General features: G+C 43.5%; 2 protein-coding genes across 2 annotated transcripts in view; both read left to right on the plus strand.

Moving 5' to 3' along the window:
- Positions 1-659: 659 nt before the first annotated feature.
- LOC118946091 (activating signal cointegrator 1 complex subunit 3-like) lies at positions 660-19,310 on the plus strand. The gene is made up of 5 exons (XM_036970561.1): positions 660-786; positions 1,344-1,491; positions 2,564-2,714; positions 5,767-6,165; positions 18,825-19,310. The coding sequence occupies exons 2-4, from the start codon at positions 1,402-1,404 to the stop codon at positions 5,850-5,852; spliced, it is 327 nt and encodes a 108-aa protein (XP_036826456.1). The 5' UTR covers positions 660-786; positions 1,344-1,401; the 3' UTR covers positions 5,853-6,165; positions 18,825-19,310.
- Positions 19,311-20,865: 1,555 nt separating this feature from the next.
- The window catches only part of LOC118944532 (activating signal cointegrator 1 complex subunit 3-like), a 37,973-nt gene continuing 34,891 nt past the window's right edge, over positions 20,866-23,947 (plus strand). The window contains exon 1 of the mRNA XM_036964386.1: positions 20,866-20,881. Within this exon, the coding sequence (XP_036820281.1) occupies positions 20,866-20,881 (16 nt within the window). The remainder of the gene's footprint in view (positions 20,882-23,947) is intronic.

The raw sequence follows: 23,947 nt of genomic DNA on the forward strand, positions 1-23,947 counted from the left end.
GTACAGGAGAATATCTTTAACACAGGTTTAAGGATGATTTTAAACGTTTTGTTCTATGATATTAAACCAGGCAATTAACATTAACTTTATGAATTATGAAGACTTTATCTGCTTTTATGTGCTTGTTTTGATTACATACTGTAAATGCTTCAACATTCCCAAAAGTGAAGTTAGCTGATGACAATTTCTCATAGAACAAAACGCACAGGATCTCTTAAATCTGTGTTTACCACAGAAATAATTCTGCTAGTTGGAACAAGGAAACGTTTCCTACAACCAGTCAGCAAGTTGGAAATGTCAGCGTTTACGACTAGCACCTGAACGCGCATATGGGCCAACGTTGGACCCACAGACCAGTGATCATCACTGATTAATAAACTCATAGTCAGAAAGCTGTAATACATTCTTAAATTATTCCCCTACACCAGGGGTTCCCAGACTTTTCCACGCAAGGACCCTTTTCACACCCCCAAAAATTATACATGTGAACAAAAATATTTTCACAAATTAGTTAGTTATGAATATCTTTGATGATACTATAGGCAAAGATAATTGTCATAAATACCTGTAGCTCGCTGATTTCTCTCTCACAAATCGATTACTGCTGGCTTGCTTCTTTTATCAATTAATATAGATATTGTAGTCCTTTCCATGTCTACAGGCCTGCAAGTATTTATACGCGTACTACAATACCCACTACTCCACCTTTGACAGAACATCTGACGTAAACGCTTCTGACAGTGTAGAAACGTGTGTATTAAGTCCTTTCTGTCGTTGCGAGTACAGGTATAATTATCCTTACGCCCTTTGTTGGTATTATTGTGATGATGTACCATACTGTCCTGCATTTGTGGCCATTGTATCGGGAGACGTGTTGAATTGAGCAGCTAACTAACGCAAGTCTCTCCATTTGGTCTCCCTCCCACTGCGCTAAGCTTGCTAGTTAGCTCACGTTAACTATTCTATTCATTTTAACAAAATCACGTTGTTGACATTGAGATTACAGCATTTCTTTCAAAGACTCATTTTGGAAAGAGGCTGTATTGTTATTACCCACGACATGCATTGTCAGCTGAGCAAGCTAACTAAGTGATGATGCTAGCCAGAGTTTACTAACGTTAGCTAGCTGTCAGTGGAGTTGACAGGCTGACGTCAGACCAAGCATTTAGCAAAGTTACCTAAATTGGTTACCCAATACACAGTTATGTGACAGCATCTATGTAACCTTATCTTCCAATTGAAAACAAATCTAGTGTCTTTGTTGGTGGTGAGGGAAAATGTATTGTTTTGTTTACTCCGCTATTGATTTAATAGCGTATGTGTGAATATTTTGTTACTTTCAGATCAGAGAAAAGACTGTGTTTGGTAGCATCTTATGGACCACAGAGTGGTAGGCAACCAATGTCTCCGCCCCGGTTCACCAGCGGCCTGCGCTCCTTCTCTACTGTCAGCAAGCAGGAAGACTTCTCTGAAGAAGTATATGATCTGAAGGTAAGGCTAACCCAAAGCAAGTTACATTACAGACCATATCCGACTAACCATTGTGATGGGACACTATCGCGATTTAACAATATCACAATATTATTTTATTGGTAGTCGGCTGTACCAGCACCAAAACTCTAGCATTTTTCCTGAAAAGCTTGTTATCAATATTTTTAAATAGGGAGCCAATTTGTTTTCATCACTTATGCCCATGATAAAAACTCACTTTCTCATTGCTCTCTCTTGAACATCTGCAGAAGACATTGGGTGAGAAATGGGTTTGGAACATCGAATTGCAATAAAATCACAGTATTATCACAGTATTAAAATCATAGTATTAAGCTAATTGAGGAGGATGCTTTGGGCTGTTGTGAACACAGGCTACTTGTAGTGCTTTTCACTCACTTCCCTCCTTGATATCACTTTCTTCAGCTCTCTCCCATTTACCATGCTACCTCTCTTTTCCTGTTATCTTCTTTAATCCTCTCTCTCTCTCTCGTTTCAAAATATATTCTAATCTTTGCCTCCCCCTAATTTCTCCTCTCTCATTCTGATCGGGGGCTTGTTAAGTTGTTGGTGTGTATTGAGATACTCAACTTAGGAGGAAATTGGGCCTGGTCCTCAGACCACCACCTCTGGCCCTGTTTTCCCAGAGCTAAATCCTCCACAGTGTGAAAACTGCTGCTTGAGGGAAAAGAGGGACTAATGAGGGTCGCTGGGAGATTATCAGAGCTCCAGTTAAAATTCTTTAGTTTTAGAGGACATGGAAGTGCTGATTGTAATAAAGGCATGGTGTTAATACTGCTGCCGGCCCTCCTTGCACTGAACCCCCTGACCTGATGAGCATTAATACCCAATGCTAAAGGAAAGGCTTATTTCAAAATTGCTCGCTATGCAAGGAACTTAGCGTATACTGCTGCACTATGTCTTTGAGTTATGAAAAGGACTTAGAATTACCCTCTGCTGTGTGTGATAGAGAGGGATATGCAGAGAGAAGTCACTGTGTGCATCCAATATCAGACTATATAGTTTCATAATAATTCTGTGTAACTTTATGCCCTTGCTGTCTGTCTTATGTTAGACCAAGCGTCTGAAGAGGCAGGAGCTGTTCTCCAGAGAGGGCCTGACATGGCAGAAGATAGTCCAGTTCTTCACTCAGCACCTGGAGAAGGCAGAGCAGCAGGCTGCAGCACAGGAGCTGAAGAGCATCCTAAAGGCTGCCAAGCAGATAGGTAATCAACTCGCTGGACTGGCAGGGATGCACTTTCAGTCATACAGCACCATTCTAATGTTATCTTATCTGTGAGGCTAAATAGGCAGTGTTTTCCCGAGGACTATTCGAATCAGTGGTGGCAAAGACAGTTGTTGTTTTGTAGACACCATCTGAAATGTAATTTTCTATTTAAAAGCATTATAACCTTTAGACCAGCTTATGTTGCACGGCAGCTTTAAATAGGCTGAATCATGGGGTTGCCCATCCAATGGAGTGCCGCTACTGAATTAATATAGGGTAAACACTGATAGGTAATCAACTCATTGTCCTGGATGATATTCACTCTAAGCCAGGGTTGTCAAACTAATTTTGCCCCGGAGGCTGCATTTGGTCTTCACTGAGGTCTGGAGGGCCGCAATTAAATGTATTATATTTCCTCGCTGTCAAAATGTGCATCAGTTCTCTATCGCCCCACAACGGCTTCCTGATGTGACTTATAATTAGATTAGATGCAAATCCCCCACAATTCCTCCCGAAGTTGTACAGTGGTGCAACACAGGTCCTTCTCCTACTGCTCTTATTACTATTCTGATACTGCCTGTTGGGGGATCACACACCCCATACTGCCTGTTGGGGGATCACACACCCCATACTGCCTGTTGGGGGATCACACACCCCATACTGCCTGTTGGGGGATCACACACCCCATACTGCCTGTTGGGGGATCACACACCCCATACTGCCTGTTGGGGGATCACACACCCCATACTGCCTGTTGGAGGATCACACACCCCATACTGCCTGTTGGAGGATCACACACTCCATACTGCCTGTTGGAGGATCACACACCCCATACTGCCTGTTGGAGGATCACACACTCCATACTGCCTGTTGGAGGATCACACACCCCATACTGCCTGTTGGAGGATCACACACCCCATACTGCCTGTTGGGAGATCACACACCCTATACTGCCTGTTGGGAGATCACACACCCTATACTGCCTGTTGGGGGATCCGTCCCCTAATCCCACTGCATCCCTGATAGATATCAGTGGAGTGCAGCAGAGAGTGGACTCTCCCCGTGTGGAGCACCTCTGTAGTGTACCGGAAGAAACTGAGGCCCGACACACAAGAAGGCATCTTTGAGGCTCTCTCAATTTGTCCATCCTTGATTCCTCACGTCCCCTCTCCTCACCTCCTTCTCAATACACATTAGAGGAAAACATCCAAGGTTCCTCCCCTCTGACTTTCTCCTCCAACTAGTTTTGAGAAGGTGACGAGGAGAATTGAGGGAAGACAAATTGAGAACAAGCCTGGGGTTCTAACAGTAGCTACATGTGTGTGTGTGGAGGATCAAGAGCTCAGGACAGCTAGTGGAGGCTGGCTGCCTGGGGGTGTGTCTCTGTCCAATGACTCATGCATATCAGGCCAGGGTCAGTGTCTCTGAAAGATGAGTAATATAGTGTAGAGCTTGATGCAGGTTCCTTAGCTGAGGTGTTTTAGTAGATACTACAGTACATTCTAACAATAGACACATGCAGTAGGTCACTGAAACCATGTTGTGCAGGCAGGATTTCTACTTTGAAATGCTGTCTAAGAGCTCACCAAGAGAAACATGATGTCCTACCTACCTTCTTGAAACCCTGTGAAAAAGACAATTTTCTATTTATTTGCCTTCTGTTCGCCACTACTCTTTTTGTGTCCTCATCATTGAAAAGCTAAAGAGCCTTCTGCGATAATAAACACGTTTTTGGGATATTTTTGAAAGGTTCTTGACCATGCAATTTTGGTCCTTTTAATGTGCCCTTAGCCTGTCTGTCTACCTAGAGCGTAGAGAGTAAAGTAATGCTCCAGAGCCCACTGAGAATGACGATGAAAAGCACCCATCGTGCCCTGACACACACAGTGGAGAGTGAGACGCTTTTAGGCCATTTTAATTGGCTTAAATCCTTTTCATTCGTTTCTCTCTGCCTCTCTAAGTATCACCCTTTATCTCTCTCTCTCGCGCTCTCTCTCTCTCTTTTTCTCCTCTCTCTCACTCTCATCTCTTTTGGACAATTAGTCCTGATTCCCTTGATTAAACAGAGCTCCAAATGAGCTACACGTGTCTTTTAGGAAGTGCTCTTTTTCATCTTTCATTTCTCTGAGGAGCAGTGCTAGACAATGGTAGTGTTTTACTGCTTGGAGCATACAGTTGGAGCATACAGTTGGAGCATACAGTTGGAGCATACAGTTGGAGCATACAGTTGGAGCATACAGATGTAACATACAGATGGAGCATACAGTTGGAGCATACAGTTGGAGCATACAGTTGGAACATACAGTTGGAGCATACAGTTGGAGCATACAGTTGGAGCATACAGCTGGAACATACAGTTGGAGCATACAGTTGGAGCATACAGCTAGAACATACAGTTGGAGCATACCGTTGGAACATACAGTTGGAGCATACAGTTGGAACATACAGTTGGAGCATACAGTTGGAGCATACAGTTGGAGCATACAGCTGGAACATACAGTTGGAGCATACAGTTGGAGCATACAGCTAGAACATACAGTTGGAGCATACCGTTGGAACATACAGCTGGAACATACAGTTGGAGCATACAGCTGGAACATACAGCTGGAGCACATAGCAGTGCAGCAAGAAATGTCACATTGCTGTAGCCACTAGCCAGCTAGGTATCACTAATGGTAATAGTAATGGTAGTGGGTTTTCTGATAATCACAATGATCATCATCAGTGTCAGCATATTTAGGTCACGAGGAGACAAGGGCCATCAAGCAGATCTTCCTCGGCAGCCGACGCCTCCTGTGCTGCTGTGGCCCCTCTGGGAGAGTCCCAGGTGGGGGGAGTCTAATTTGGTCTTCGGTTACAACTGAAATACTCAAATCAAATTTTAATAAAATACTATGACTATATATAGGCATACTTAAAATAAAATATTTTTAAAAAGTACATTTTCTTCCTAGTATTTTATTATTCTACTATCATACTTTTCTTAGAGCATTATAAATACATACATATTTAAATAAGTAATAATGTATGTATTTATTTATGTTTTACAGGTGGCGGAGTTTGTTTGTTCCCAGAGCTCCTGTCGCTCCCCTCAGCGTGGCTCGGCCTTCGGACGCAACATCACCTTCTCCTATGACTGTTACACCCTGGACCCCCAGGAGGCCCTGCCCTGGGCGGGGGGCCCTGAGGACGAGACCCCTGGTGGAGGCCTGGACTTCCAAAGCTTCCTCAACAACCATCAAGGCCTCTGGGGTAATGGGGGAGAGGCGGATGGAGGCAGGCTAAGCCCGGGAGGGGCTCAGAGCTCTGGGGATGGGACCAAACCTGAGGGGGAGGTTGAGAAGTTCCTGAACGGAGGCAACATGATCTCCTCCAGCCCTGAGGAACTGTGCACCTCCCTGTTTGAGATGCTGGCCTCCACCAAGAGTGACGACGAGCTGCAGAACGAGGTGAGCAGCACCCTCTCACACCACCTTTACCCTTTTCACACTATTGTGCCGTCCCAAACCTCAGTTATTCCTTGACCTTAGCCAGCTGGCCTTTGGGGGTTTAAACCCCGGTTCAGACCACATCCACTTTGGACCTCGTCTCCACGGCAGGTCAACCTTGGCCTTTAGTGTGAGGTTGACGTGGTACATATCTGGAGTTTGGAGAGATCTGGAGCTCTGACCTTAACCTTGTAAGAGAGGAGGAAGACTTTACTGCACACCAGGATAAAGGCTGCGGTATGCCTCAAATTTATTTGTCACATACACATGGTTAGCAGATGTTAATGCGAGTGTAGCGAAATGCTTGTCTGACATACACACCAGGATAAAGGCTGCGGTATGCCTGACATACACACCAGGATAAAGGCTGCGGTATGCCTGACATACACACCAGGATAAAGGCTGCGGTATGCCTGACATACACACCAGGATAAAGGCTGCGGTATGCCTGACATACACACCAGGATAAAGGCTGCGGTATGCCTGACATACACACCAGGATAAAGGCTGCGGTATGCCCGACATACACACCAGGATAAAGGCTGCGGTATGCCTGACATACACACCAGGATAAAGGCTGCGGTATGCCTGACATACACACCAGGATAAAGGCTGCGGTATGCCTGACATACACACCAGGATAAAGGCTGCGGTATGCCTGACATACGCACCAGGATAAAGGCTGCGGTATGCCTGACATACGCACCAGGATAAAGGCTGCAGTATGCCTGACATGCACACCAGGATAAAGGCTGCGGTATTGTGCAGTATGCCACACACAATAAGTGAAACAGTGTTCAGGTTCAATGTTTAATGTCTGAGATTCTCTCAGGTTTTTAGAGGGTGGAAAGACCTTGGGTTTAGTGTATGTGGAAAGGATTTGCGCCGTTACCAATGAATCAAGACTAGCCAGAAGTACTGGGCAACAACAGGCAATTAAGGCAGCACTTAGTCTGTGCTGAGCCATGGTGTTATTGAGACATGTTCACTTCTTCCACAAGAAAATAACACACTTACACAGAAGGATAGATGCCAGGTTGTGACAGAGGAGAGGAAGGATGGATTGATGAGGCTCTGGGCAGAGCTCCCATCTCTCTTATACAGGTGCTTAATTTAGAGTCGTTCTCTCTCCCCCTCGCTCCCCTGCAGCCCACAAAAACACAAGGTCGCCACACACATTTAATTAATATAATTTATTAGTGGCTCTCTGTTATCCAAAATCCAGTCTAGAAGAGGTGTGTGTCTGCGTGCTTGTCTGTTAGCAGTTAAAGGTCAGGGTTAGAGTGCCCCTTAGGCCACATGCTCTGTCGGCCACATGCTGAGACCTCTGGCAATGAGATTTCATCCATAACTTTCACTTATGAATTAGACAGTGCCTCTTTCTGTCCTCTTGAGTCCCTCTCCCTCCCTTCTCTTTCCTTCTCTCCACAGCAGAGTGTAGGTTTTACTAATACCTGAGTCTACATTCTCTTCTAATGTTCTTCACGTAGCTGACATTTGGAAGCCAACTCTCCTACTGACATCTTTCGATGTGGAGTGCCCTTTGTGTGTGTGCCCTCCTCTCTGTGTGTGACTCCAAATTCAACAGCAAAGTTTAAAGACTCTGTACCATTACATGTGACAGAGGATAAACCCCCGCTTATTATTTTATTACCTCTCATTTGTACCCCTGGAATGATGACATTTGCTGCAATAAAGGTATGTTTTTGTTTTTTTGTGAAGAGAGCTGAAGCTCCATTAAAGCACCAGGATATAGACTATTGAGTTATTATATTCATAGTTTTGACCGTTGTAAGACCTACTGTATGCAGGTGTGCTGCTTGTATGGCAGTCTCATTCAACATTTTGTATTATAACCAGTGCTCTATGTGGACACTGATAGTTGCCTGTCTTCCTGAAAGCTTGTTGTAGCCTATGCGTTTTCCAGAACAATCTATGGTTCACAGTTCACCTAATGTCTCAGCCTCATCCAGGCTTAAAGATAAAAAAAATGGCTTCAGGGTGGTTAGGTCTGTGAGCTCCTTCCTTCTGAGGGGAAAACTCTCTCACTCCCAGCGGACTTCTCTGTCCTCCTCACCTTCCCTTCCAGGCTGAGAGGATCCAATGAACTTCAAGGACAGAATTCATGAGTGCCCATAAAAAATATATTTTCTCAGGGCAGCAGGGGAAAAACAGACCAACAATATCAACACAGTCCCAGGGTCATTTCACCTCCAAAAAGCACAAGGTTTTCGACACCCACCACCTCAGATTGTTCTGAAATCAATTCTGTTGTAAGAAACAGAAGGTTACAGATCATTTTATGATATCCAATTGGTAGTTAGTCTTGTCCCATCGCTGAAACTCCCGTACGGACTCGGGAAAGGCGAAGGTCGAGAGTCATGCCTCCTCCGAAACACGACCCTGCCAAGCCACACTGCTTCTTGACACACTGCTCGCTTAACCCGGTAGACAGTCGCACCAATGTGTCGGCGGAGACGCCGTACAGCTGGCGACCGCAGTCAGTGTGCATGCGACCAGCCCGCCACAAGGAGTCGCTAGAGCGCGATGGGACAAGGACATCCCGGCCAGCCAAACCCTCTCCTAACCCGGACAACACTGGGCCAATAGTGCGCCGTCTCTCGGTCGCGGCCGGCTGTGACATAGCCTGGGAACAAACTTGGGTCTGTAGTGACGCCTTAGACCGCTGCGCCACTCGGGAGGCCCCCTGCAACATTATCTCTGAGAAATTAAGCTAATTGATTGCACCCAAATTCAGTAAATATAGTACATAACCTAAGACATGAGGATTCCAAAGAAATTGTCAAAAGCCCCCCCCCCCCCATGCCAAATCTTATCTGTTTCAAATGACAGAAATGATTTCAGAACAATCAGAGATTGTGGGTGTCATTGCTTTCTGAAACGACATGGAACGACCCTCCAGTCACTGAGAGGGAAAGGAATAAAACCAAGACCCAGCACTCAGAGAAACAGACTACCCTTCACAAAGGACCTGGCTGACCTGTCACCTGACATCATCAAAGTGCATCTGGTGTTTGGCTCCTCTACCGCGGTGGCTAGCCAAGTCTCCAGAGAGGATGTGGAAAAGCAAAAGAGCAAAGTTTCTCTTTCCATCAAACTATCCATCCATTTATCCATCTGCAGACTGAAAAGCATGAATTGAATGATCAGTTTTGTTTTTATTTAAACAAAAAAAAAGAAAGGGATATTTTATTTTATATATATATTCAAAAATGCTCATATCTTCTAATGTCAGGTACTATGTTGGTTTTGATGTTGTCTCATTGAGTGCAGTTACATGCACATAAACGATTTCCTTAACAATCATGTTTACATGGACACATCTGAAGTCAGGCTTCCTGATGGGACTTAAATAAATGCAGAAAATCGGTAATCAAAATAAACATTCTACCACAACGGCCATGTTATTTTTGTGAAGCCTGATTGAGTTTGGACGTATATAGTTTGTATGTGAAATGTATTTTTAAGATGCTTATTTTCAGTTTTTCCCAAACTCACGTCACTCGTGCATAAGAGGGAGGCTTGTGCTACCGGTGCTGGCACATGTGCAGATCAATTACACCGATGGAACCCGGATTAAGCTGTTGCCCTAATAATTCCAGATTGCTCAGGAAACTAGGTGTTTTATTCAGCGTGTGCTTACTTCCATTTACTTCCAAGGTGTCGAAGGCGTTCCACAGGGATGCTGGCCCACGTTGACTCCAATGCTTCCCACAGTTGTGTCAAGTTGGCTGGATGTCCTTTGGGTGGTGGAACATTCTTGATACACACACAGGAAACTGTTGAGCGTGAAAAACCCAGCAGCGTTACAGTTCTTGACATACTCTAACTGGTGCGCCCGGCACCTACTATCAAACGCCGTTCAAAGGCACTTCAATCTTTTGTCTTGCCCATTCACTCTCTGAATGGCACACATACACAATCCATGTCTCAAGACTTAAAAATCTTGAACCTGTCTCCTCCCCTTGATGTACACTGATTTGAATTGGATTTGACATGTGACATCAATAAGGGATCATAGCTTTCAACTGGTCAGTCTATATAATGGAAAGAGCAGGTGTTCCCGACTTGTGCAGCTGTCTAAGGCACTGCATCTCAGTGCAAGAGGCGTCACTACAGTCCCTGGTTTGAATCCAGGCAGTATCACATCCGGCCGTGATTGGGAGTCTCATAGGGCGGCGCACAATTGGCCCAGCGTTGTCTGGGTTTGACTGGGGTAGGCCGTCATTGTAAATAAGAATTTGTTCTTAACTGACTTTCCTGGTTTAATAAAGGTTACATTTAAAAAATAAATAAATACTTTTTTGCCCCTAATGTTGTGTACACTGTGCATGTAAACATACTCATTGTTTCTATTACACACAGCATTTCCACCCCCTATGGTTAATACTGTATGTTTCTCTCCTGTGCTAGCCAGCTCCTTGCTCAGTGATCGTTTCCCTCCCAGTCAGGTTTACTGTTGTTTTGCTGTCCCCAGCCAGCTAAGTGCCAGGTGGCTGTGTTTGGGGGGCTAAGCGGCACAGCATTATTCTGTCTCAGGCCCAGACTTACTTTGGGCATGGTAATTACCAGGTGCTCAGTCTTGGCACTGAATGCGTGTGTTTGGAGGGGAGGATGGAGGTTGAACCATAGGATGTGTTTGTTTACTGCTTTAGTGTTTTTTGGCTTAAGCACACCAGCTGATGTCTCCCCCTCTATTACTCTCTCTCTGCTCCTCTCCTTCTTGCCCTCTCTTTTTCTCTCTGCTTCGCTCTTGCTCTCTCTCTCTCGCTTTCTCTCTGTATCTCTCTCTCTATATATCTCTGTATCTCTCTCCCTCTGTATCTCTCTCTCTCTCTCTCTCTCTCTCTGTATCTCTCTCGGTATCTCTCTCTGTGTATCTCTCTCTCTGTATCTCTTTCAATTCAATTCAATTCAAGGGCTTTATTGGCATGGGAAACGTGTTAACATTGCCAAAGCAAGTGAGGTAGATAATATATAAAGTGAAATAAATAATACAAATTTACAGTAAACGTTACACATACAGTGCCTTGCGAAAGTATTCGGCCCCCTTGAACTTTGCGACCTTTTGCCACATTTCAGGCTTCAAACATAAAGATATAAAACTGTATTTTTTTGTGAAGAATCAACAACAAGTGGGACACAATCATGAAGTGGAACGACATTTATTGGATATTTCAAACTTTTTTAACAAATCAAAAACTGAAAAATTGGGCGTGCAAAATTATTCAGCCCCCTTAAGTTAATACTTTGTAGCTCCACCTTTTGCTGCGATTACAGCTGTAAGTCGCTTGGGGTATGTCTCTATCAGTTTTGCACATCGAGAGACTGAAATTTTTTCCCATTCCTCCTTGCAAAACAGCTCGAGCTCAGTAAGGTTGGATGGAGAGCATTTGTGAACAGCAGTTTTCAGTTCTTTCCACAGATTCTCGATTGGATTCAGGTCTGGACTTTGACTTGGCCATTCTAACACCTGGATATGTTTATTTTTGAACCATTCCATTGTAGATTTTGCTTTATGTTTTGGATCATTGTCTTGTTGGAAGACAAATCTCCGTCCCAGTCTCAGGTCTTTTGCAGACTCCATCAGGTTTTCTTCCAGAATGGTCCTGTATTTGGCTCCATCCATCTTCCCATCAATTTTAACCATCTTCCCTGTTCCTGCTGAAGAAAAGCAGGCCCAAACCATGATGCTGCCACCACCATGTTTGACAGTGGGAATGGTGTGTTCAAGGTGATGAGCTGTGTTGCTTTTTCGCCAAACATAACGTTTTGCATTGTTGCCAAAAAGTTCAATTTTGGTTTCATCTGACCAGAGCACCTTCTTCCACATGTTTGGTGTGTCTCCCAGGTGGCTTGTGGCAAACTTTAAATTACACTTTTTATGGATATCTTTAAGAAATGGCTTTCTTCTTGCCACTCTTCCAAAAAGGCCAGATTTGTGCAATATACGACTGATTGTTGTCCTATGGACAGAGTCTCCCACCTCAGCTGTAGATCTCTGCAGTTCATCCAGAGTGATCATGGGCCTCTTGGCTGCATCTCTGATCAGTCTTCTCTTTGTATGAGCTGAAAGTTTAGAGGGACGGCCAGGTCTTGGTAGATTTGCAGTGGTCTGATACTCCTTCCATTTCAATATTATCGCTTGCACAGTGCTCCTTGGGATGTTTAAAGCTTGGGAAATCTTTTTGTATCCAAATCTGGCTTTAAACTTCTTCACAACAGTTTCTCGGACCTGCCTGGTGTGTTCCTTGTTCTTCATGATGCTCTCTGCGCTTTTGACGGACCTCTGAGACTATCACAGTGCAGGTGCATTCATACGGAGACTTGATTACACACAGGTAGATTGTATTTATCATCATTAGTCATTTAGGTCAACATTGGATCATTCAGAGATCCTCACTGAACTTCTGGAGAGAGTTTGCTGCACTGAAAGTAAAGGGGCTGAATAATTTTGCACGCCCAATTTTTCAGTTTTTGATTTGTTAAAAAAGTTTGAAATATCCAATAAATGTCGTTCCACTTCATGATTGTGTCCCACTTGTTGTTGATTCTTCACAAAAAAATACAGTTTTATATCTTTATGTTTGAAGCCTGAAATGTGGCAAAAGGTCGCAAAGTTCAAGGGGGCCGAATACTTTCGCAAGGCACTGTACAGAAGTTTCAAAACAGTAAAGACATTAATGTCATATTTTATATATATATATATATATATATATATATATATATATATATATATATACATACATACATACATACATACATACATACATACATACATACAGTGGGGGAAAAAGTATTTAGTTAGCCACCAATTGTGCAAGTTCTCCAACTTAAAAAGATGAGGCCCATCATTTTCATCATAGGTACACTTCAACTATGACAGACAAAATGAGAAAAAAAATCCAGAAAATCACATTGTAGGATTGTTAATTAATTTATTTGCAAATTATGGTGGAAAATAAGTATTTGGTCACCTACAAACAAGCAAGATTTCTGGCTCTCACAGACCTGTAACTTCTTCTTTAAGAGGCTCCTCTGTCCTCCACTCGTTACCTGTATTAATTGGACCTGTTTGAACTTGTTATCAGTATAAAATACACCTGTCCACAACCTCAAACAGTCACACTCCAAACTCCACTATGGCCAAGACCAAAGAGCTGTCAAAGGAAACCAGAAACAAAATTGTAGACCTGCACCAGGCTGGGAAGACTGAATCTGCAATAGGTAAGCAGCTTGGTTTGAAGAAATCAACTGTGGGAGCAATTATTAGGAAATGGAAGACATATAAGACCACTGATAATCTCCCTCGATCTGGGGCTCCACGCAAGATCTCACTCCGTGGGGTCAAAATGATCACAAGAACGGTGAGCAAAAATCCCAGAACCACACGGGGGACCTAGTGAGTGACCTGCAGAGAGCTGGGACCAAAGTAACAAAGTCTACGATCCGTAACGCACTACGCCGCCAGGGACTCAAATCCTGCAGTGCCAGACGTGTCCCCCTGCTTAAGCCAGTACATGTCCAGGCCCGTCTGAAGTTGGCTAGAGAGCATTTGGATGATCCAGAAGAAGATTGGAAGAATGTCATATGGTCTGATGAAACCAAAATATAACTTTTTGGTAAAAACTCAACTTGTCGTGTTTGGAGGACAAAGAATGCTGAGTTGCATCCAAAGAACACCATACCTACTGTGAAGCATGGGGGTGGAAACATCATGCTTTGGGGATGTTTTTCTGCAAAGGGACCAGGACGACTGATCTGTGTAAAGGAAAGAATGAATGGGGCCATGTATCGTGAGATTTTGAGTGAAAACCTCCTTCCATCAGCAAGGGCACTGAAGATGAAAGGTGGCTGGGTCTTTCAGCATGACAATGATCCCAAACACACCGCCCGGGGAACGAAGGAGTGGCTTCGTAAGAAGCATTTCAAGGTCCTGGAGTGGCCTAGCCAGTCTCCAGATCTCAACCCCATAGAAAATCTTTGGAGGGAGTTGAAAGTCCGTGTTGCCCAGCAACAGCCCCAAAACATCACTGCTCTAGAGGAGATCTGCACGGAGGAATGGGACAAAATCCCAGCAACAGTGTGTGAAAACCTTGTGAAGACTTACAGAAAACGTGTGACCTCTGTCATTGCCAACAAAGGGTATATAACAAAGTATTGAGAAACTTTTTTTATTGACCAAATACTTATTTGCAAATACATTAATTAAAAATCCTACAATGTGATTATCTGGATTTATTTTCCTCATTTTGTCTGTCATAGTTGAAGTGTACCTATGATGAAAATTACAGGCCTCTCTCTTCTTTTTAAGTGGGAGAAGTTGCACAATTGGTGGCTGACTAAATCCTTTTTTGCCCCACTGTATATATACAGTGTTGTAACAATGTACAAATAGTTAAAGTACACAAGGGAAAATAATTAAGCATTAATATGGGTTGTATTTACAATGGTGTTTGTTCTTCACTGGTTGCCCTTTTCTTGTGGCAACAGGTCACAAATCTTGCTGCTGTGATGGCACACTGTGGAATTTCACCCAGTACATATGGGAGTTTATCAAAATTGGATTTGTTTTCGAATTCTTTGTGGATCTGTGTAATCTGAGGGAAATATGTATCTCTATGGTCAGAGACGTTGGACAGGAGGTTAGGAAGTGCCGCTCAGTTTCCCCCTCCTTTTGTGGGCAGTGTGCACATAGCCTGTCTTCTCTTGAGAGCCAGGTCTGTCTACAGCGGCCTTTCTCAATAGCAAGGCTATGCTCACTAAGTTTGTACATGGTCAAAGCTTTCCTTAAGTTTGGGTCAGTCACAGTGGAGAGGTATTCTGCCACTGTGTACTCTCTGTTTAGGGCCAAATAGCATTCTAGTTTGCTCTGTTTTTTTGTTAATTCTTTCCAATGTGTCAAGTAATTATCTTTTTGTTTTCTCATGATTTGGTTGGGTCTAATTGTGCTGCTGTCCTGGGGATCTGTGGGGTGTGTTTGTGAACAGAGCCCCAGGACCAGCTTGCTTAGGGGACTCTTCTCCAGGTTCATCTCTCTGTAGGTGATGGCTTTGTTATGGAAGGTTTGGGAATGTTCTTCCTTCTAGGTGGTTGTAGAATTCAACGTCTCTTTTCTGGATTTTGATAATTAGTGGGTATCGGCCTAATTCTGCTCTGCATGCATTATTTGGTGTTCTACGTTGTACACAGAGGATATTTTTGCAGAATTCTGCATGCAGAGTCTCAATTTGGTGTTTGTCCCATTTTGTGAAATCTTGGTTGGTGAGCGGACCCCAGACCTCACAACCGTAAAGGGCAATGGGCTCTATGACTGATTCAAGTATTTTTAGCCAGATCCTAATTGGTATGTTGAAATTTATGTTCCTTTTGATGGCATAGAATGCCCTTCTTGCCTTGTCTCTCAGATCGTTCACAGCTTTGTGGAAGTTACCTGTGGCACTGATGTTTAGGCCAAGGTATCTATAGTTTTATGTGTGCTCTAGGGCAACAGTGTCTAGATGGAATTTGTATTTGTGGTTCTGGCGACTGGACCTTTTTGGAACACCATTATTTTGGTCTTACTGAGATTTACTGTCAGGGCCCAGGTCTGACAGAATCTGTGCAGAAGATCTAGGTGCTGCTGTAGGCCCTCCTTGGTTGGTGACAGAAGCACCAGATCATCAGCAAACAGTAGACATTTGACTTCGGATTCTAGTAGGGTGAGGCCGGGTGCTGCAGACTTTTCTAGTGCCCGGGCCAATTCGTTGATGTATATGCTGAAGAGGGTGGGGCTTAAGCTGCATCCCTGTCTCACCCCATGACCCTGTGTGACGAAATGTGTGTGTTTTTTGCCAATTTTAACCACACACTTGTTGTTTGTGTACATGGATTTTATAATGTCGTATGTTTTACCCCCAACACCACTTTCCATCAATTTGTATAGCAGACCCTCATGCCAAATTGAGTCGAAGGCTTTTTTGAAATCAACAAAGCATGAGAAGACTTTGCCTTTGTTTTGGTTTGTTTGGTTGTCAATTAGGGTGTGCAGGGTGAATACACGGTCTGTTGTACGGTAATTTGGTAAAAAGCCAATTTGACATTTGCTCAGTACATTGTTTTCATTGAGGAAATGTACGAGTCTGCTGTTAATGATAATGCAGAGGATTTTCCCAAGGTTACTGTTGACGCATATTCCACGGTAGTTATTGGGGTCAAATTTGTCTCCACTTTTGTGGATTGGGGTGATCAGTCCTTGGTTCCAAATATTGGGGAATATGCCAGAGCTAAGGATGATGTTAAAGAGTTTTAGTATAGCCAATTGGAATTTGTTGTCTGTATATTTGATCATTTCATTAAGGATACCATCAACACCACAGGCCTTTTTGGGTTGGAGGGTTTTTATTTTGTCTTGTAACTCGTTCCAAGGTAATTTGAGAATCCAGTGGGTTCTGGTAGTCTTTAATAGTTGATTCTAAGATTTGTATTTGAACATGTATATGTTTTTGTTCGTTATTCTTTGTTATAGAGCCAAAAAGATTGGAGAAGTGGTTTACCCATACATCTCCATTTTGGATAGATAATTCTTCGTGTTGTTGTTTGTTTAGTTTTTTCCAATTTTCCCAGAAGTGGTTAGTCTATGGATTCTTCAATTACATTGAGCTGATTTCTGACGTGCTGTTCCTTCTTTTTCCATAGTGTATTTCTGTATTGTTTTAGTGATTCACCATAGTGAAGGCGTAGACTCAGGTTTTCCGGGTCTCTATGTTTTTGGTTGGACAGGTTTCTCAATTTCTTTCTTAGATTTTTGCATTCGTCATCAAACCATTTGTCATTGTTGTTCATTTTCTTCGGTTTTCTATTTGAGATTTTTAGATTTGATAGGGAAGCTGAGAGGTCAAATATATTGTTAAGATTTTCTACTGCCAAGTTTACACCTTTACTATTCCAGTGGAACGTTTTACCCAGGAAATTGTCTAGAAGGGATCGAATTTGTTGTTGCCTACTTGTTTTTTGGTAGGTTTCCAAACTGCATTCCTTCCATCTATAGCATTTCTTAATGTTACTCATTTCCTTCGACTTTGATGCCTCGTGATTGAGTATTGCTCTGTTCAAGTAGACTGTGATTTGCTGTGGTCTGATAGGGGTGTCAGTGGGCTGACTGTGAACGCTCTGAGAGACTCTGTTGAGGTCAGTGATAAAGTAGTCTACAGTACTACTGCCAAGAGATGAGCTATAGGTGTACCTAACATAGGAGTCCCCTCGAAGCCTACCATTGACTATGTACATACACAGCGTGCGACAGAGCTGCAGGAGTTGTGACCCATTTTTGTTTGTTATGTTGTCAAAGTTATGTCTAGGGGGGCATATGTGGGAGGGAATGCTGTCACTTGCAGGCAGGTGTTTGTCCCCCTGTGTCCTGAGGGTGTCAGATTCTTGTCCGGTTCTGACATTTAGGTTGCCACAGACTAGTACATGTCCCTGGGCCTGGAAGCTGTCTTCATTAAAGTATGGGGATTCTAGTGGGGGGATATAGGTAGCACACAGGAGGACATTTTTCTCTGTTAAGATAATTTCCTTTTGAATTTCTAGCCAAATGTAAAATGTTCCTGTTTTGATTAATTTAATTGAGTGAGTTAGGTCTGCTCTATACCAAATTAGCATACCCCCTGAGTCCCTTCCCTGTTTCACACCTGGTAGTTTGGTGGATGGGACTACCAGCTCTCTGTAACCTAGAGGGCAACCAGCGGGTCCGTCTCCTCTATACCAGGTTTTCTGCAGGATGACAATGTCTGTCTTACCGATTTCTTTGGTGAAGTCCGGGTTCCTGCTCTTTAGGCCAAAGGCAGATGACCTCAAGCCTTGGATATTCCAGGATGATATAGTGAAGGTTTTTGTTCCATAAAGTGTCCAATGTTGTTGGTCGTGGTTTAGCCTCAGGCCAGTAAGTGTGTATCTCTCTCTCTGTATCTATCTCTCTGTATCTCTCTCTCTCTCTTTGTATCTCTCTCTCTTTGTATCTCTCTCTCTCACTGTATCTCTGTATCTCTGTATCTCTCTCTCTGTATCTCTCTCTCTCTCTCTCTCTCTCTCTCTGTTTCTGTATCTCTCTCTCTCTGTACCTCTCTCTGTATCTCCCTCTCTCTCTGTATTTTTTTCTCTATCTCTCTCTCTGTGTATCTCTCTCCCTCTCTGTATCTCTCTCTCTGTATCTCTCTATCTCTCTCTCTGTATTTTTTCTCTGTATCTCTCTCTCTCTGTGTATCTCTCTCCCTTTCTGTATCTCTCTCTCTGTATCTCTCTATCTCTCTCTCTCTCTCTCTGTATCTCTCTATCTCTCTCTCTGTATCTCTCTATCTCTCTCTCTGTATCTCTCTATCTCTCTCTCTCTGTATCTCTCTATCTCTCTCTCTCTCTCTGTCTCTGTATCTCTCTCTCTCTGTCTCTGTGTCTCTGTATCTCTGTCTCTCTCTCTCTCTGTATCTCTGTCTCTGTCTCTCTCTCTCTGTATCTCTCTCTCTCTCTCTGCATCTCTCTCTCTCTCTCTCTCTCTCTCTCTCTCTCTCTCTCTCTCTGTATCTCTCTATCTCTCTCTCTCTGTATCTCTCTCTCTCCTCCAGCTATTTGAGCTGCTGGGCCCAGAGGGATTTGGGATGATCTCTGTTCTCCCCCAGCGAAGGTCTTCCATCATGAATTCTCTCCTTTCGATCCCTGCAGACAGGATCAACTACCCACCAGGTGAGTCAGACCCCACCCCCTGCACCAGAGGCATCCAGGTCATCTCCATAGAAACTAGAGATCCACCACACTCTCTGAGAGCAGCGGGGTAGAGCATTGTTGAGAAATTAAACTGTAGATAATTGGTTTGAAATTCAAAGTCTACCTACCTAGACAAATCTACTGACTCCAACATTCATCATTGAAAAAAAATTAAACGATGAAATAAATAACTATTTTGCCTGTCACTACCCCTCATTTGGAGGACAGCTTTTAATATTAGGCCTTTTTAATTTAGATGTTCAATACTTATTTACCCACAACCTTCATCAAAGTCAGGGTTTTCAAGGGAAGGAGAAGGTGTGGTCTGAAGTATAGGAGGAGGAGAGGGTGATGTATGATAGGGTCACTAAGGTCGACTCTTGGCTATGCATTTCTCAGCGGGGTCATGACCTTTAACACCTGGTCCATGTTTGGATGTTAATCATTACAACACAAACAACACAGTCCAGCTCCAACAACCCTTAAAGATCTATCTGAGGGTTTGATGTACAAATCAATATTAGACTCTGTAAATCTTTGATGGTGTCCAGTACTCTAGTACAGAGAGGTACAGTATGAAATGCAGTGTCCCTGTCTCTTTGTCATGGGTGAAGGTTGGTAAAGCTGTAGCCTACTAAGGCATACAATTACAAATACTTCCCTACTGCTATTCAAGATGGAAAATGTTAATTTTATGTACATTTCACATAACTGTGAAAACGCTATTCACCATCCTCTTTACCGAAAGGTTCAACATTCCACCATAACTTATATTCCATTCTATACCTTTCCCTCCCTCCCTCCCTCCCTCCCTCCCTCCCTCCCTCCCTCCCTCCCTCCCTCCCTCCCTCCCTCCCTCCCTCCCTCCCTTCCTCCCTCCCTCCCTCCCTCCCTCCCACATTGTTCTCTCATTTCTTTGTTCCCATCACCTACCCCTCAGGTCTGTTTTGGAGCTGTGTATTGCTCTCGTGTTCTGCATGATTGTCAAACGGCTCAATACACTGAAAAGCTATTACCTAAAGATAGCCCATTAAGCTTAGCTCAGGTCCTTCACTATTTCTCTAGTTTTTGGGGGAGGAGGATGGGAGGATGGGAGGTTGGTGGAGGTAATGCACCATGATCCATTTAAGTCCAAGATAGTCATCATCTCCAGCACTAGACCAGTCACTCTCCTTTTGCCCCTCTTGCCTTCCACTACTTCTCACAAATCAGAGAAAATGTAGCAAAGTATGATTTCACTCTATAGACAAATACCTGGCTCATGCCTTGTATGGTATTACTGTCCTCACAATGACATCTGGAAGGGAACTGTGCCTCTGTCTACGTCCTTTAGTACGTTCGTCACATGCAATATCTCAGACAGCACTGGCCCAATTTTGGCGAAACTTTGGTGAATGATGCATCTTGCCATAGAGATCCGGCACATACACAATGACACTGATTGGCCCAAGGGGGGTACTGTAGTAATCTACTGAATTTCAAAAGTTTGAACAAGCATGTCTCCTGTTCCGTTTGAGCTACTGTCATGGAATGAGCTGTTATATGCATCCCCTCATGAGCAACACGTTAGGGCCATTTTGTCCTCCACCAAACCAACATTTGTACAAGCATAGCTCCTGCCCCGTTTGAGCTACAGTCATGTTGTTTTGGACATGTTAACATCTTCTCATTAGAAACAAGTTTCCCATAATTACCTATGTAATTTGGTACTTACAAATGGAATGTCTTTCCACACAACATATGTTGGAATAATTGACACAGGGAGGAGCGCCACATCATTCGTGGGGGACAACATGTTCACTGTAGACTTGTTATTATATTGAGGGGTGGCATTATCCCTTAGCCTGGTCCTAGATCTGTTTCTACTGTCTTGCCAACTCCTATGATCAGTGTCCAGCACAAATGGATCTGGGACCAGGTTAGTACCAGAGAATACACTGCCTTGGTTGGTGCTGAAGCGTTCTCCCCTGTACTAGGATATGTGTCCTGCTGTAACTTAGCTATGCTGATCTGCTCTTTCCTCTCTATATACAGTAGCCTATGCAGTAGCCACTATTGTTTTCACTATATATTTTACCTCTTGGGGATGTCATTCGAAAACATAATGTTAACTTTCACTGCTATGCGGATGACACACAGCTGTACATTTCAATGAAACATTGTGAAGCCCCAAAATTGCCCTCGCTAGAAGCCTGTGTTTCAGACATAAGGAAGTGGATGGCTGCAAACGTTCTACTTTTAAACTCGGACAAAACAAAGATGCTTTTTCTAGGTCCCAAGAAACAAAGAGATCTTCTGTTGAATCTGACAATTAATCTTAATGGTTGTACAGTCGTCTCAAATAAAACTGTGAAGGACCTAGGCATTACTCTGGACCCTGATCTCTCTTTTGACGAACATATCAAGACTGTTTCAAGGACAGCTTTTTTCCATCTACGTAACATTGCAAAAGTCAGAAAATTTCTGTCCAAAAATGATGCAGAAAAATTAATCCATGCTTTTGTCACTTCTAGGATAGATAATGCTCTACTTTCTGACTACCCGGATAAAGCACTAAATAAACTTTAGTTAGTGCTAAATACGGCTGCTAGAATCCTGACTAGAACCCCAAAAATGTGATCATATTACTCCAGTGCTAGCCTCTCTACACTGGCTTCCTGTCAAGGCAAGGGCTGATTTCAAGGTTTTACACCTAACCTACAAAGCATTACATGGGCTTGCTCCTACCTATCTCTCTGATTTGGTCCTGCCGTACATACCTACACGTACGCTACGGTCACAAGACTCAGGCCTCCTAATTGTCCCTAGAATTTCTAAGCAAACAGCTGGAGGCAGGGCTTTCTCCTATAGAGCTCCATTTTTATGGAATGATCTGCCTACCCATGTGAGAGACGCAAACTTGGTCTCAGCCTTTTAAGCCTTTACTGAAGACTCATCTCTTCAGTGGGTCATATGATTGAGTGTAGTCTGGCCCAGGAGTGTGAAGGTGAACGGAAAGGCTCTGGAGCAACGAACTGCCCTTGCTGTCTCTGCCTGGCCGGTTCCCCTCTTTCCACTGGGATTCTCTGCCTCTAACCCTATTACAGGGGCTGAGTCACTGGCTTACTGGTGCTCTTTCCTGCTGTCCCTAGGAGGGGTGCGTCACTTGAGTGGGTTGAGTCACTGATGTGATCTTCCTGTCTGGGTTGGCGCCCCCCCTTGGGTTGTGCCGTGGCGGAGATCTTTGTGGGCTATACTCGGCCTTGTCTCAGGATGGTAAGTTGGTGGTTGAAGATATCCCTCTAGGGTGTGGGGCTGTGCTTTGGCAAAGTGGGTGGGGTTATATCCTTCCTGTGTGGCCCTGTCCGGGGGTATCATCGGATGGGGCCACAGTGTCTCCTGACCCCTCCTGTCTCAGCCTGTCTCTTATCCGGTGTCCTGTGTGAATTTTAAGTATGCTCTCTCTAATTCTCTCTTTCCCTCTTTCTCTCGGAGGACCTGAGCCCTAGGACCATGCCTCAGGACTACCTGGCATGATGACTTCTTGCTGTCCCCAGTCCACTTGGCCGTGCTGCTGCTCCAGTTTCAACAGTTCTGCCTGTGATTATTATTATTTGACCATGCTGGTCATTCATGAACATTTGAACATCTTGGCCATGTTCTGTTATAATCTCCACCCGGCACAGCCAGAAGAGGACTGGCCACCCCTCATAGCCTGGTTCTTTTTTAGGTTTCTTCCTAGGTTTTGGCCTTTCTAGGGAGTTTTTCCTAGCCACCGTGCTTCTACACCTGCATTGCTTGCTGTTTGTGGTTTTAGGCTGGGTTTCTGTAAAGCACTTTGAGATATCAGTTGATGTACAAAGGTCTATATAAATAAATTTGATTTGATTTAGTTCAGTGAAGTATCCTCTCTCTACATTATACAGCCTTCTCTATTGCTCTCCCCCTGTAGCTTGGAGCAGAGCTGACTGGCTTAAATTAAGGCAGTTGCCCCTGTAGTTCACTGTTTCCCAGGCTTTGCCTACAGAGTACACTGACTGTTTTATATTGAAGTTACTTCCTCCATGGCCTGTAGCTGAATTCAGTCAGTGATTTCAGTCTGTATTTCCCCACAGCATGGAACTGATTCCACTGGATGTCACTGAAGCTGTTCCCTGTGTAGCACAGTGAGCCCAGTGCCTGACTGTTATGTTTCATACACTGAACCCCATGCTGAGCTAGCAGTATCACTCCTCGTCTCTCCTGCTTTCTGTCTCCTCTTTTTGGAGATGTTTTCTTCGCTTGGAGGCTAATAGTTGTTTTTTTACCCCTTAAAATGTGAACAAAGCTGCGACTAGCTGAAGATGTGATTGGGAGGATAAGGATGGATCATTTGTCATTGCTGGGGTTCCAAATCGTAGGCATCAAAGAAATAAATATATATATATATATATATATATATATATATATATATATATAAGGCTGGAGTTTTAGTTTTTCCAAACGTTTCTTGAATATTTAAAAAAATATTTGTATAGCCCTAAGGGATTCATGTTATCTATTTGAGTCATTCATTTCCCATTAGTTTATTCAAATACATTTACAGCAGTGGTTGTGATACTGTAAATTAACCACCTAATTTAAAGGCCCAGTTCAGTCAAAAATGAGATTATCCTGCATGTGTGAGAGAGAATACTGTGAAATTGTAAATGAGTTAATAGACCAATAAGAGTTCCAAAGCTCTCTGCCAATAACAGCTTGTTTTCAGTTTGCCCCTCGCCACTCAGACAACTCCCAGACAGTCCTAGCAAAATTCTAGCATGAGAAATTGCTCTTTGCTTTTCCCCACCATTTTCATTGAAAACAATCACAGTAAGGTACTTAATTGTTACCCAGAAATGATTTGATATTGAGCCAAAAAACGTCTGCATTGGACTTGTAGTCCTTCACACTCGTACTCATACACAGGCTGAAAATGGCAGATTTGGGCACTGTTAAATACCAAAATTGGAACGCAGTGGCTGTA

This window comes from Oncorhynchus mykiss, chromosome 3 (assembly GCF_013265735.2).
Source record: "Oncorhynchus mykiss isolate Arlee chromosome 3, USDA_OmykA_1.1, whole genome shotgun sequence".
Lineage (NCBI taxonomy): Eukaryota > Metazoa > Chordata > Actinopteri > Salmoniformes > Salmonidae > Oncorhynchus > Oncorhynchus mykiss.